Source organism: Pristiophorus japonicus, chromosome 10, assembly GCF_044704955.1.
Source record: "Pristiophorus japonicus isolate sPriJap1 chromosome 10, sPriJap1.hap1, whole genome shotgun sequence".
NCBI classification, from domain to species: Eukaryota; Metazoa; Chordata; class Chondrichthyes; family Pristiophoridae; genus Pristiophorus; species Pristiophorus japonicus.
The window spans coordinates 658,020-674,492 of record NC_091986.1 but is presented as its reverse complement, the minus strand read 5'-3'; the positions used below and the strand labels follow the sequence as shown (position 1 = coordinate 674,492).

General features: G+C 47.5%; 1 protein-coding gene across 1 annotated transcript in view; it reads right to left on the bottom strand.

The window, feature by feature from the left end:
* LOC139274682 (cilium assembly protein DZIP1-like) overlaps positions 1–16,473 on the bottom strand; it is a 455,193-nt gene that overhangs the window by 69,915 nt on the left and 368,805 nt on the right. Inside the window, exon 14 of the mRNA XM_070891361.1 lies at positions 5,944–6,110. Coding sequence (XP_070747462.1) covers positions 5,944–6,110 — 167 coding nt within the window. The remainder of the gene's footprint in view (positions 1–5,943; positions 6,111–16,473) is intronic.

The following is a 16,473-nucleotide window of genomic DNA, read 5'->3' as shown; positions in this document are numbered from 1 at the left end:
AAAGCCGGGCGTCAAGGTCCCATAACATAATGCATGATTAATGTATAGAAGGTGGACTTACGGCATAGAATGTTAGAACATTTCCTGGAGCAGAACTGGATTGCAAGGCACATCAAGTTTGATGACCGCGGAACTTTGTTGATGTTAATCAGGTTGCACCACAACGTCTTATTTCCGATGTTACGATTATAATCCTTGGGGAGAGAAATTGCACTGCGTCCTGATTGGGGGCGCGAACCTTGTGGAGTCGGGACTTTTAGTGCCTGTTGCAGAAGTCCTGCCCCCGTCGTGGAATTTCTCTTACCGCCCCTCAATGTAGCGGTAAGGGCCGCTGTGCACTCTGCAAGGCCTCTGATTACCTCCATTGGGTCACCAGGGCAGCGAGGGCCCGGGCCAGCAGCCGGAACCCGAGACGGAGTGCCGGGCTGCATGATGGCGGCCTGGACCACGCTAAGGCCGCCATTGTTCAGCCGACCCGAGAGTCAGCCGACAAAGGAAGATGGTAGTCCGGGGCGCAGGCGCCCTCCCCTTGAAGGAGCACCCCGTGAGTGAATGTCCATCAGCTTTGTAACCTGCGAAGTTGCCGTTGATATCCGTTCGCACCAGCCTCGCGATTTCCCCCACGGGGCGCTAAACGCTTGGCGCGGGATGGTGTGGGGATGCCGCACACAACGATGACATCATCGGCAGCTGTGCGACGGCCCAGGGCACTAACCTCCGGGAGGTGAAAGTGCCCCCTTCACCGGGCGAAAAGTGGTTTGCGCCCCGTTAGCACCCCATAGAGGCACTAACGGGGCTATAGAAAGGGGCAATTTCGCCCCTTTTGTATCTCAACATCTTGGCTGCTAAAAATCCCCAGCTTAGCGCCAGCAGTTAAGGCCAGTTTTGGGGGGAAAATCGGCAGCTGCCACACTTCCACTCACTTCCAGTGCGTGCAATGTCAACCGCCATTTTGCACAGGTCGGTAATGCAGTCATTGCATGTGTGTGGTGGAAAAATTCAAATGAGACAGATTGTGACTTCAATCAGCATTCAACGCTGATTTCATGCACAACCTGCCATTTCAATTAATGCTCTCCTATACATGCACAGCTGAACGTGCATTCACTTCTTACCAACAAATCCATTACAGACCCAATCCACGTCCGGACTGGAGTCAAACAAGGCTGCGTCATCGCCCCAACCCTCTTCTCAATCTTCCTCGCTGCCATTCTCCACCTCACAGTCAACAAGCTCCCCGCTGGAGTGGAACTAAACTACAGAACCAGTGGGAACCTGTTCAACCTTCGCCATCTCCAGGTCAGGTCCAAGACCACCCCAACCTCTGTCGTCGAACTACAGTACGCGGACAACGCCTGCATGGGCCTTACGCTAAACATCCGTAAAACAAAGGTCCTCCACCAGCCTGTCCTCGCCGCACAGCACTGCCCCCAGTCATCAAGATCCACGGCACGGCCCTGGACAACATGGACCATTTCCCATATCTCGGGAGCATCTTATCAACAAACCGGACGGTCTGCACCTGGGCAGGACCGGAACCAATGTCATAGGGGGAGTGTTTGCTCGTGCTGTTGGGGAGGAGTTAAACTAATGTGGCGGGGGATGGGAACCTATGCAGGGATACAGAGGGAAATAAAATGGAGTCAGAAGCAAAGGATAGAAAGGAGAATAGTAAAAGTGGAGGGCAGAGAAACCTAAGGCAAAAAAAATAAGGGCCACATTACAGCAAAATTCTAAAGGGGAAAAGTGTGTTAAAAAGACAAGCCTGAAGGCTCTGTGCCTCAATGCGAGGAGTATTCGGAATAAGGTTGACGAATTAACTGCGCCGATAGCAGTTAACAGGTATGATATAATTGGCATCACGGAGACATTGCTCCAGGGTGACCAAGGCTGGGAACTTAACATCCGAGGGTATTCAACATTTAGGAAGGATAGACAGAAAGGAAAAGGAGGTGGAGTGGCGATGCTGGTTAAAGAGAAAATTAATGCAATAATATGGAGGGACATTAGCCTGGATGATGTGGAATCGGTATGGGTGGAGCTGTGGAATTCCAAAGGGCAGAAAACGCTAGTGGGAGTTGTGTACAGACCTCCAAACAGTAGTAGTGAGGTTGTGGATAGCATCAAACAAGATATAAGGGATGTGTGCAATAAAGGTACAGCAGCTATCATGGGCGACTTTAATCTACATATAGATTGGGCTAACCAAACTGGTAATAATGCGGTGGAGGAGGATTTCCTGGAGTGTATTAGGGATGGTTTTCTAGACCAACTAGAGAGCTGGCCATCCTAGACTGGGTGATGTGTAATGAAAAAGGACTAATTAGCAATCTTTTTGTGCGAGGCCCCTTGGGGAAGAGTGACCATAATATGGTAGAATTCTTTATTAAGATGGAGAGTGACACAGTTAATTCGGAAACTAGGGTCCTGAACTTAAGGAAAGGTAACTTTGACGGTATAAGGCGTGAAATGGCTAGAATAGACTGGCAAAGGATACTTAAAGGGTTGACGGTGGATAAGCAATGGCAAACATTTAAAGATCACATGGATGAACTTCAGCAATTGTACATCCCTGTCTGGAGTAAAAATAAAACGGGGAAGGTGGCTCAACCATGGCTAACAAGGGAAATCAAGGCTAGTGTTAAAGCCAAGGAAGAGGCATATAATTTGGCTAGAAAAAGCAACAAACCTGAGGACTGGGAGAAATTTAGAATTCAACAGAGGAAGACTAAGGGTTTAATTTAGAGGGGGAAAATAGAATACGAAAGGAAGCTTGCAGGGAACATAAAAACTGACTGCAAAAGCTTCTATAAATATGTGAAGAGAAAAAGACTAGTGAATGCAAATGTAGGTCCCTTGCTGTCGGATTCAGGTGAATTTATAATGGGGAACAAAGAAATGGCAGACCAATTGAACAAATACTTTGGTTCTGTCTTCACGAAGGAAGACACAAATAACATACCGAATGTACTAGAGGACAGTAGGTCTAGTGAGAAGGAGGAACTGAAGGATTTCCTTATCAGGCGGGAAATTGTGTTTGGGAATTTGATGGGATTGAAGGCCGATAAATCCCCAGGGCCTGATAGTCTGCATCCCAGAGTACTTAAGGAAGGGGCCCTAGAAATAGAGGATGCATTGGTGATCATTTTACAACAGTATATTGACCCTGGATCAGTTCCTATGGACTGGAGGGTAGCTAATGTAACACCACTTTTTAAAAAAGGAGGGAGAGAGAAAACGGGTAATTATAGACCGGTTAGCCTGACATCAGTAGTGGGGAAAATGTTGGAATCAATCATTAAGGGTGAAATAGCAGCGCATTTGGACAGCAGTGACAGGATTGGACCCAGTCAGCATGGATTTATGAAAGGGAAATCATGCTTGATGAATCTTCTGGAATTTTTTGAGGATGTAACTAGCAGAGTGGACAAGGGAGAACTAGTGGATGTGGTGTATTTGGACTTTCGAAAGGCTTTTGACAAGGTCCTGCACATGAGATTGGTGTGCAAAATCAAGGCGCATGGTACTGGGGGTACTGTACTGAAGTGGATAGAGAACTGGTTGGCAGACAGGAAGCAGAGAGTCGGGATAAACGGGTCCTTTTCAGAATGGCAGGCAGTGACTAGTGGAGTGCAGCAGGGCTCAGTGCTGGGACCTCAGCTCTTTACAATATACATTAACGATTTAGATGAAGGAATTGAGTGTAATATCTCCAAGTTTGTGGATTGCACTAAACTAGGTGGCGGTGTGAGCTGTGAGGAGGCGCTAAGAGGCTACAGGGTGACTTGGACAGGTTAGGTGAGTGGGCAAATGCATGGCAGATGCAGTATAATGTGGATAAATGTGAGGTTATCCACTTTGGGGGCAAAAACACGAAGGCAGAATATTATCTGAATGGTGACAGATTAGGGAAAGGGGAGGTGCAATGAGACCTGGGTGTCATGGTTCATCAGTCAATGAAAGTGGGCATGCAGGTAGAGCAGGCGGTGAAGAAGGCAAATGGTATGCTGGCTTTCATAGCTAGGGGATTTGAGTATAGGAGCAGGGAGGTCTTACTGCAGTTGTACAGGGCCTTAGTGAGGCCTCACCTGGAATATTGTGTTCAGTTTTGGTCTCCTAATCTGAGGAAGGACGTTCTTGCTATTGAGGGAGTGCAACAAAGGTTCAGGGATGACTGGGCTGTCATATGAGGAGAGACTGGATCAACTGGGTCTTTATTCACTGGAGTTTAGAAGGATGAGAGGGGTTCTCATAGAAACGTATAAGATTCTTACGGGACTGGACAGGTTCAATGTGGAAAGAATGTTCCCGATGTTGGGGATGTCCAGATCCAGGGGATATAGTCTTAGGATAAGGGGTAGGCTATTTAGGACTGAGATGAGGAGAAACTTCTCCACTCAGAGCGTTGCTAACCTATGGAATTCCCTGCCGCAGAGAGTTGTTGATGCCAGTTCATTGGATATATTCAAGAGGGAGTTAGATATGGCCCTTATGGCTAAGGGGATCAAGGGGTATGGAGAGAAAGCAGGAAAGGTGTACTGAGGGAATGATCAGCCATGATCTTATTGAACAGCGGTGCAGGCTCAAAGGGCCGAATGGCCTACTCCTGCACCTATTTTCTATGTTTCTAGAGCAGGCATTGACGACGAGATTCAACGCCGCCTCCAATGCGCCAGTGCAGCCTTCAGTCACCTGAGGAAAAGAGTGTTTGAAGACCAGGCCCTCAAAACTGCCACCAAGCTCATGGTCTACAGGGCTGTAGTAATACCCGCCCTCCTGTATGGCTCACAGACATCGACCATGTACAGTAGACACCTCAAGTCGCTGGAGAAATATCACCAACGATGCCTCCGCAAGATGCTACAAATCTCCTGGGAGGACAGACACACCAACATTGGCGTCCTCGACCAGGCCAACATCCCCAGCTTTGGAGCACTGACCACACTTGATCAGCCCCGCTGAGTAGGCCACATCGTTCTCATGCCAGACACAAGACTCCCAAAGCAAGCACTCTACTTGAAACTCCTTCACGGAAAACGAGCCAAAGGTGGGCAGAGGAAACGTTACAGGGACACCCTCAAAGCCTCCCTGAAAAAGTGCAACATCTCCACTGACACCTGTGAGTCCCTGGCCAAAGATCGCCCTAAGTGGAGGATGTGTATCAGGGAGGACGCTGAGTACCTCGAGTCTTGTCGCCGAGAGCATGCAGTAATCAAGCGCAGGCAGCGGAAAGAGCGTGTGGCAAACCTGTCCCACTCTCCCCTTCCCTCAATGACTATCTGTCCCACCTGTGACAGGGACTGTGATTCTCGTATTGGACTGTTCAGTCACCTAAGGACTTATTTTAAGAGTGGAAGCAAGTCTTCCTCGATTCCGAGGGACTGCCTATGATGATGATGAAAGGAATACTTGCAACTTGCAGGGAAGTTGGTTTTTTGCTCTTGCTCTTGCAGAGCTTATATTGATAATGGCTTGCTGGAACACATTTATAAAGTTGTTAAAGTGTGCAGGGAGTGCTAAATCTTTCAGAGGGGCCCCTGGGCCCTATAATTATGGGTTCTAAGTGAAATGAATTTGGACAGTCTCAAGCTTTTTAAATGAGAGTTCAGAGACTCGAACTTTCCATATATCAGCACTAATTGGCATTAATAGAGAAGCTCCACTTGAAATATGGGGTATTGGAAATGTAGTATTGAAGCAACGGGTGATCTTCTAAAGTTGCGGTTAAGCATATAAACTTCCTATGGCACTATGGCTTACCAGCAAAATCGGGATTGTTCTTTTTACATTCAATGCAGCTTCTGATGCCCCTACCTGGCATACACAGAAGACTATAAAGGGCAAAAGATCTTGTCAAGCCTGTGTGTGCAATTACTTTGCATTTGTCAAAATATTGTGATGAAAAAAATTATGAATTTGATACTGTAAAAATTACTGACATACTCTCAATAGACTTGGGTCCAGCATCGGTGCTATTCGTTGATTTCTGTTCCACGAAGGTACAGACTTCCTCCAGTTCACAAGTTTCAGACAATTCATTTTCACTGCTTTCACTTGATGTAATCTCTGAAGTTAGAGTGCCTACAAATTCATCTGAACCAGACGATGTGCTTTATAAAAAGAAAGCAAAATTCAGTTGTTTTTCAATTTTAACACATAAATAAGCTACTTAGTTTTTTTTCCCAATATTGCTTCCAATAACACATTTTATATTTCCTTGTATCATTTCTCACCACACATTAAACTGTACCATAAATTATTTTTTATAAGAGTATGCAGGAACAAAAAATGCAACAAATAATATGATAACCTAGATGGTGATACAGGTATTTAACATTTGGTTTAGTTGAAGTGCTTTTCAAATTGAAAGCACTGTCGCACAGTGAACCTGTTCCACTATTGGCACAATGGAGGCTTTTGTGCCACATGGCTAGAGCAGTGAACTAACTGCCCTAAATTTTCCACTGCAATTCATTTGAATAATTGTTAATAGCTGCCTGTATAGCTTTACCCTTGTGCAGAAAGCAAGGCTGATGGACCAAGGAGACATTCTGACAAACAGGTACAAATTAAAGGACTGAAAGATAAGTGCCCGCATGCAAGGACAAATATTTATTTTAGCCTTTAGCAAGCTTCAAAATCAATGTTAGATATCTGTCAAACTTGGCCAAGTCATCAGGGGGCAGGTCTGTGTGTGTGTGTGTGTGTGGCGGGGGGTGGGGGGCAAGTTGTGGGGATAAATGAAGTGAAAGGGATCCCAGTGTGGAAGAACAAAACAGATTCTTGGGAGCAAGTGATGAAGTGGTACAGAGTCTTACCCTTGATTTGATTTTGGCTAAATGGACACAAATCTGCATGAAGTGAATGTGAGAAGGACTGTCCAATTTGGCACTTCAGGGTGCCCTCACCAGAGTGACATTCTGGGAGCAGATGGTAAGCAGGCTCAAAACTGTGCATACTGTCTGAAGAATCTGGGAACAACATTGCATATTGAAGTAAAATTCCCTTGACTGGAACAAAGAAAAAAAAATCTAAATTGAAAGGCAAGGAAAAAAATGCATTGAAGCAATGCAAAAGAAAAGAAGCTATGTAGGCCTAAAAAACAGGGGACTCCTGCCTTACCTGCTTGGTCCTCCTTGTCTGTCTGGTGGTCACCCATTCTCTCTCTGCCTGCACTCTTAAGCTGCGGGGTGACCACCTTCTGAAACCAAGGAAGTTCTCAATCTCGTGGATGCACTGCAGTGATGCCAGCCACCGCTCAAGCTCCAACACCCAGATCTCGAGTTACTCCAGCTGGCAACACTTTCCACACATGTTGTCGTCCAGACCACGAGAAGTGAACAAGACTTCTCACAGGGCACAGGATGTGCATTCCAGGAGACTGAGTTGCCCTGCCATGCCTCTATTTATTAGATTATTAACTAAAGTATACCTCTTTGCCCTAATTCAGAGAGAAAAGATGACAGTGATACTCACCAACCAACCACCAACCTGCTGTCCTGTGGTGTCCCTCCTTGAGTTTTTGTTGGGTTTTCTTGCTCTCTCCCCCCGCTCTCAGGCCTCCGTTGCTCCTTATCCCCATGCCACTGTCCCCGCTCTCAGGCCTCTGCTGCTCCTTATCCCCGCGCCACACTCGCTGCTCTTGCAATCAGCTCCTTCCCTGGTTGTGACATCACTTTAATTGTTTTGCAGTTGTTGCTTTTGTTGTTATGGTTTTCCTTTTATCTCCGCCGCTGGTCCCGCTCTCGCTGTGTTCACAGGCCTCAGGACAGCGCTCCTTTTATCCCCGCCGCTGGTCCCCCTTTCGTTCAACATGGTTGGCATCCAGTCTGCAAGTTTGTGGTCAAGGGCTGCATGGACTCATTCGATTGCCGTGACTGAAGCTCAATGGAGTTGGCCAATCTATCCATGGAAGAAGACATCCTCACAATGCCTTATGACATCTACCCACTCATGCTTGAGCTGGTCTCCTCCATTATTTCTGCAATTGTGGACAATGTGCGTGGAAGGTGTTAAGTATGCAATAAAGGTTCAAGCTGAGTACTGTTTAACTAAGCAAGGTACAGCCTTGCTCTGCTTTATTTAGGCCCAAAGTGCCTGACTCTCAAAATGGCTGGCCTTTTATACCTGAGCAGTACCATGTGTGTGCTGCTCAGTGGCCTCCAACAATGACGCCATCTGGTGGCTACAAACAGAATGTACATACATGACAATACCCTCCTCTGAGATCTTATCACAGTCTTTCACAGGTTGAGATGGTCCGGTACTTTGCGCTCCCGGGTTGACCGTCTCAGTTTAATTCCAGCCTTGGGTGAGTTTGCGGGGTCTGTTGTGGCTGATGGCTGGATGACTGACTTGTTGGGGGTGGCAGTGGCCATGTCAGGAATTGCAAGTCCATTTTTATTGAACAGGTCCGTGATGGAAATTCCGGGTTCACTGATGACCCTTGAGTTCTCTGAAGACTGATGGTAGGTTGGTTGGTCATCAATGGTTTCTTCGTCCGACTGTTCTTGCTCATTTGTGTGCCTCAGCTTTGTCTGATCCATGTGTTTCCTGCAAGTTTGCCCATTTTTGAGCTTAATAACGAATACTCTGTTGCCCTCCTTGGCCATGACCATACTAGCGATCCATTTGGGACCCTGACCATAGTTCAACACATACACAGGATCATTAACAGAAATCTCACGTGACACAGTTGCGCGATCGTGGTACTCTTGTTGACTTTGTCTTCTGTAGTCAACATGATTATTTAAATCCGGATGTACCAGATATAGCTTGGTCTTAAAACCGCTTTTCATCATGAATTCGGCAGGCAAGACCCGTGTGGGTGTGTGGGGTCCTGTCCTGTAACTCAGCAGTATGCAGGACAAGCAGGTCTGCAGTGATCCTTGGGTTACTCTCCTCATGCTTTGCTTGATAATTTGTACTGCACATTCAACTTGCCCATTGGACGCAGTCTTGAACGGTGCTGACTTTACATGTTTTATGCCATTAAGTTTCAAACTCCTGAAACTCCCGACTGGTGAAGCACGACCCATTGTCGCTCACCACTATGTCAGGCAGACCCATGTGTCGCGAACATGACATTGAGATTCTCTACAGTTGCCGTGGACGTACTGGATGACATGATTATGCATTCTATCCACTTCGAATAAGCGTCCACCACCACTAAAAACATCTTGCCCAGGAAGGGACCTGCAAAATCGACATGGATCCTGGACCATGATCACAGACTCAGCGACGATTCTGCTGGTGTTTTGCTGAGCTGCTTGCAAGTGTTGCACTGATGCATGCATGCTTCCAGCTCAGAATCAATTCCTGGCCATCATATATGGGACCTGGCGATGGCCTTCATCATCACTATACCAGGATGTGTGCTGTGTAACTCACGCACAAACTTCTCTCTTCCTTTCTTGGACATTACAACGCGATTGCCCCACAATATGCAATCTGCTTGAATAGACAGTTCGTCCTTGCGACGAATGTACGGTTTGGTCCTCAGACATTTGCTTAGGTATTATAGACCAATCCCCTTTGAGGATGCAACCCTTTACCACCGATAAAATCAGGCAGTGGCTGGTCCCGGTCTTAACTTGTTGAGCCGTGACAGGGGTTCCTTCACTCTCTAAAGCATCCATGATTAACATTAGATCCGCCGGTTGTGGCATTTCCACCTCCGGTGCGGGCAACGGCAATCGGCTCAAAACATCGGCACAATTCTCTGTGCCAGGTCTATGGCGAATGACATAATCATAGGCAGATAATGTCAGCGCCCACCTTTGGATGCGGGACGAAGCGTTGGTATTGATACCTTTGCTCTCGGAAAACAACAAAATGAGCGGCTTGTGATCAGTCTCCAATTCGAACCTCAGACCGAACAGGTATTGATGCATCTTTTTAACACCGTACACTCACGCTAAAGCTTCTTTTTCTACCATGCTGTAGGCTCTTTCTGCTTTAGACAAACCTTTGGATGCATACGCGACAGGTTGAAGTTTCCCCGACTCATTGGCTTGTTGGAGTACGCAACCAATTCCATATGACGATGTTTCACAGGCCAAAACTAAACGTTTACATGGGTCATAATGTACCAGCAGCTTGTTTGAGCAAAGCAGATTGGTGGCTTTTTCTGTCTTGCGATGTGCCCCACACCCAGTTGTCGCCTTTTCGCAATAGCATGTGCAGTGGTTCTAGTAAGCTGCTCAATTTAGGTAGGAAGTTACAAAAGTAGTTGAATAGACCCAGGAACGAATGCAGCTCCATCACATTCTGCGGCTTGGGTGCATTCTTGATGGCCTTGGTTTTCACATCAATAGGTCTGATGCCATCAGCTGCGATTTTCCTCCAGAGAAATTCGACCTCCGGTGCCATGAAGAGGCACTTCGAGCGTTTCAGTCTGAGTCACTCTATCCAAACGCAGTAGAACCTCTTCCGGGTTGTTCAGATGTTCCTTGGTGTTATATATGTCAACTTGTATATACCTTGTACAGCCACCAGAGAGCTCGTCCCCTGGAGTCCCAAGGGATCCTACAATCCCTTGGGAGCACAGGTACTTAAGGAGGCCTCACAGACTAGAGAGGCACTCTGGAGACCTGCAATAAAAGACTAAGTTCACACTTTACTTTGAGCTCACAGTGTGCAGTCAGACTTTTTATTCATACATAACAACTGGCAACAAGATACAGATGATGAACCCAATGATGCGGAGAACAGTGGGCATTCTGGAGAAATTCTCGGAGGGAGATGATTGGGAAGCCTTTGTGGAGCGACTCGACCAATACTTCGTGGCCAATGAGCTGGAAGGAGAAGCGAACGCTGCCAAAAGAAGGGCTATTCTCCTCACCTTCTGCGGGGCACCAACGTATGTCCTCATGAAAAATCTGCTTGCTCCAGCAAAACCCACAGAGAAATCGTACAATGATTTGTGCACACTGGTGTGGGAGCATCTAAACCCGAAAGTTTTCTGATGAAGAGATACCGGTTCGACACCTACAAAAGATCTGAAGCCCAGGAAGTGGCGCGTTATGTCGCTGAGCTAAGACGCCTTGCAGGACATTGCGAATTTGAAGGACATTTGGAGCACATGCTCAGAGACTTTTTCATACTTGGCATTGGCCATGAAGTGATACTTCGCAAACTTTTGACTGTAGAGACCCCAACCTTGAGTAAGGCCATAGCGGTAGCCCAGGCATTCATTGCCACCAGTGACAATACTAAGCAAATCTCTCAGCACACGAGTGCTGCTACAAGTACTGTGAACAAAGTGATGTTGTTTTCGAATCGCAGCGTACAGGGCAGGCCCCACATGCCTGCAGCTGCATGCCCGCAGATGTCTCAGAGTCCACCATCAAGGGTGATGAATTCAAGGCCATTAACACTTTGTTGGCGCTGCAGGGCTGATCATCATTTCCATTCATGCCGTTTCAAAGGGTATGTTTGCAAGGGCTGTGGAACAATGGGACACCTCCAATGTATGTGCAGGCGAGCTGCAAACCCTGTTAATCCTGCAAACCATGTTGCAGAGGAGGACAGATCCACGGCGGATCACGACAGACCAGAGCCTCAGACCGAGGAGGCAGAGGTATATGGGGTGAACACATTTACCACAAAGTGTCCCCAATAATGCTGAAGGTTGAATTAAATGGATTCCCGGTATCAATGGAGCTGGACACGGGTGGGAGCCAGTCCTTTATGAGCAAAAAGACTTTCGAAAAATTGTGGTGCAGCAAGGCCTCAAGGCCAGTCTTGACTTCCATTCGCACGAAACTGAGAACTTACACAAAGGAACTGATTCCCATAATCACCAGTGCTACTGTAAAGGTCTCCTATGATGGAGCGGTGCACAAGCTACCACTCTGAGTGGTACCAGGCGATGGTCCCACGCTGCTTGGCAGGAGCTGACTGGGAAAGATACGCTGGAATTGGGATGACGTCTGAGCGCTCTCGTCCACTGACGACACTTCGTGTGCCCAGGTCTTAAACAAGTTCCCTTCGTTGTTCAAACCAGGCATCGGGAAGTTCCAAGGAGCAGATCCACCTAATTCCGGGGACGCGATCCATCCATCACAAGGCAAGAGCAGTACCGTACATGATGAGAGAAAGGGTAGAGATTGAGCTAGACCGGCTGCAAAGAGAAGGCATCATTTCACTGATCGAATTCAATGAATGGGCCAGTCCGATTGTTCCAGTCCTCAAGGGAGACGGCACCATAAGAATCTGTGGTGATTACAAAGTAACTATCAATCGTTTCTCCCTGCAGGATCAATACCCACTACCAAAGGCTGATGACCTTTTTGCTACACTGGCGGGAGGAAAGACGTTCACGAAGCTGGACTTGACCTCAGCCTACATGACGCAGCAGCTAGAGGAATCATCGAAGGGCCTTACCTGCATCAACGCACACAAAGGTCTCTTCATTTATAAGAGATGCCCGTTTGGAATTCGATCAGCCGCGGTGGTATTCCAGAGAAACATGGAAAACTTACTGAAGTCAGTCCCATGCATGGTGGTCTTCCAGGACGACATCTTGGTTGCAGGTTGGGACAGTCGAGCATCTGCAGAACCTGGAGGATGTTCTTAGTCGACTCAACCGCGTGGGGCTCAGGTTAAAATGCTCGAAGTGCGTTTTCCTGGCGCCTGAAGTGGAGTTCCTGGGGAGAAGAATCGCGGCGGATGGCATCAGGGCCACCGATTCGAAGACGGAGGCAATCAAAAATGCACCAAGACCACAGAACATGACGGAGCTGCAGTCGTTTCTAGGACTCCTGAACTACTTTGGTAACTTCTTACCGGGTCTTAGCACATTGTTAGAATGCCTGCACTCTTTACTGCGTAAAGGAGATGAATGGGTATGGGGTAAAAGCCAAGAAAATGCCTTTGAGAAAGCTAGGAAGCTGTTATGTTCAAACAAATTGCTTGTGTTGTACGATCCATGTAAACATTTGGTACTAGCATGTGATGCGTTGTCATACGGGGTTGGGTGTGTATTGCAACAAGCTAATGAATTTGGGAAGTTGCAACCAGTTGCTTCTGCATCCAGGAGTCTGTCCAAGGCCGAGAGGCCTACAGTACGATCGAAAAAGAAGCGTTAGCATGTGTTTACGGGGTAAAGAAAATGCATCAATATCTGTTCAAGCTCAAATTTGAATTGGAAACCAACCATACGCCGCTTATATCCCTCTTTTCTGAAAATAAGGGAATAAATACGAATGCATCGGCCTGCATCCAGAGATGGGAGCTCACATTGTCTGCATACAACTATGCCATCCGCCACAGGCCAGGCACAGAAAACTGTGCCGATGCTCTCAGTAGGTTACCATTGCCCACCACCGGGTGGAGATGGCACAGCCTGCAGATCTAGTTATGGTAAGGGAAGCATTCGAGATTGAGCAATCACCTTTTACCGCCCGACAGATTAGAACCTGGATGAGCCAGGACCCCTTACTGTTCTTAGTAAAAAACTGTGTGCTCCACGGGAGTTGGTCTAGTGTCTCGTTAGAGATGCAGGAAGAAATAAAGCCGTATCAGCGGCGCAAAGATGAAATGTCTAGACAGGCAGACTGCCTCCTATGGGGTAATCGGGTAGTTGTGCCAAAAAAGGGCAGAGACACTTTCATTAGTGATCTCCACAGTACCCACCCAGGTATTGTAATGATGAAAGCGATAACCAGATCCCACGTGTGGCCCGGTATTGATGTAGACTTAGAGTCTTGTGTGCACAAATGTAATACGTGTTCCCAGTTAAGCAATGCACCCAGGGAGGCGCCATTAAGTTTATAGTTTTGGCCCTCCAAACCGTGGTCTAGGGTTCATGTCGACTATGCAGGCCCATTCTTGGGAAAAATGTTTTTAGTGGTTGTCGATGCGTACTCCAAGTGGATTGAATGTGTGATAATGTCGGCAAGCACGTCCGCTGCCACCATTGAAAGCCTACGGGCCTTGTTTGCCACGCACGTCCTGCCTGATGTCCTTGTAAGTGACAATGGGCCGTGCTTTACCAGTGCCGACTTCAAGGAATTCATGACCCGCAATGGGGTCAAACATGTCACATCTGCCCCGTTTAAGCCAGCGTCCAATGGTCAGGCAGAACGAGCATTTCAAACAATCAAGCACAGCTTGAAAAGGGTAACTGAAGGCTCACTGCAGACTCGCTTATCCCGAGTCCTACTTCGTTACCGCACAAGACCCCACTTGCTCACTGGGGTCCCTCCTGCTGAACTGCTCATGAAAAGGGCACTTAAGACAAGGCTCTCGTTAGTCCACCCTGATCTAAACGAACAGCTAGAGAGCAGGCGGCTTCAACAGAATATATATCATGATCGCGCAAATGTGTCACGAGAAATTGAAGTGAATGATCCTGTATTTGTGTTGAACTATGGACAAGATCCCAAGTGGATTGCACTGTTTTGGCCAAAGAGGGGAGTAGGGTGTTTGTGGTCAAACTCGCAAATGGACTCATAAGAATTAGGAACAGGAGTAGGCCATCTAGCCCCTCGAGTCTGCTCCGCCATTCATTAAGATCATGGCTGATCTGGCCGTGGACTCAGCTCCTCTTACCCGCCCCCTCCCCGTAACCCTTAATTCCTTTATTGATTAAAAATCTATCTATCTGTGACTTGAATACATTCAATGAGCTAGCCTCAACTGCTTCCTTGGGCAGAGAATTCCACAGATTCACAACCCTCTGGGAGAAAAAATTCCTTCTCAACTCGGTTTTAAATACAGGGCCTTGAAAGAGTCCTGTATTTAAAACCTGCAGAAAACACTTGGACCAAACCAAACTCAAATTTACGGACTATCCAGAACAACCTACAACAGACTCTACCTTTTTCGACCCTCCAGCATACACAAAAGTGGCAACCGACCCAGCGGTTGACCACAAAGCAGAACCCATCACCCTCAGCAGTCCAGCAAGGCCAGCTGTGCAGCAGCCTAGCGAAGGCCCAACAAACGACTCACCAACAGCAATATTTGCACCGAAATGATCAACCCGGGAAAGGAAGGCCCCAGATCAACTCACATTGTGAATAGTTACACTATTGACTTTGGGGGAGGGGTGTTGTTATGTATGTAAACCTGTAATTACCATGTCTAACCACCAGAGGGCTTATCCCCTGGAGTCCCAAGGGATCCCACAATCCCTTGGGAGCACCAGTATATAAGGAGGCCTCACAGGCTGGAGAGGCACTCTGAGATCTGTAATAAAGGACTACGGTCCCACTTACTTTGAGCTTGCAGTATCTAGTCTGACTCTTTATTCAAGACATAACAATATGATCCCTTCACGTTGGTATCTGTCCAGTTCAATTTCGACCTCCTCCGTCATCATATACGGCACTGCCCGAGCTTTATGATGGACGGGTCTTGCATTTGAGTCCACGTGAATCTGCACCTTGGCTCCCGTGAAGTTGCCGATACCCAGTTCGAGCAGTGAGGGGTACTTGCTCAATACTTGGGCACATGTATCTTCTTCCGTTGACAATGTCTTTATGTTGTTCCAGTTGCATCTGATTTTCTCCAACCAGCCTCTGCCGAGCAGCGTGGCCATTGCCTGGAACAATCCACAGCGGTAACTCATGAACCATACTATTATATGGCACATTAATTTGTGCACTGCCAATCAGTTCTTTGGTGTACATGCGCAGCTTGGCATTAACAGGGCTCAGCCTGGGCCTCACAGTCTTAGTATCGCACAGCTTATTAAATGCCCCCTCGTTCATGATTGATTGACTCGCCCCTGTGTCCAGTTCCATCGATACCGGTATCCCGTTAAACTTCAGATTAATCAAAATTGGTTTACTCTTGGTTATGAAGGAGTACAGTCCATACACTTCCTCCTCTGGCATCTCGGACTGCGTATCCGGATCCGCGCTAGTCTGACTCTCATCCTGCACGTGGTGTGTCGCAGCTCGCTTGCTCATCTGTGGACACTTGCGCTGGAGATGCCCCACTCTCAGACAGCCTTTGCAACTATATTGCTTAAATCGGCACTGCTGGTGCCAATGATTTCCCCCACAACGCCAACACGGAGAAGTTGGATACATTCCCGCTGGCAGACTTTGGGCAGCCACAGGTTTCACGAACGCAGCCGTATAGGTCCTGCCATGTGCTGCTCTGCTGAACGTCGAATCAATCGCATTTACAGTACTTGCCGAGGTTCAGTTCCTCACCGTTATATGCTTTAGACTCCTGTCCATTGTCATACATGATTCAGCGATCTGGATGGCTCTTTTTAAATCCAACTCCTCAACCGCCAGAAGTATGCGCAGGATCACCTCGTGGTTGATATCGATAACAAATAAGTCCCACAGCATGTCTGCCAACACCGTCCTGAACTTGCACGGTCCCGCTAGACATCTCAGGTCAGCAACGAATTCCGCAGCGCTCTGGCCCTCCGATCGAACGTGTGTATAAAACCTGTATCTCGAGATGATGATGCCGTCGTTTGGCTTGAGGTGCTCCCGTACCAATGTA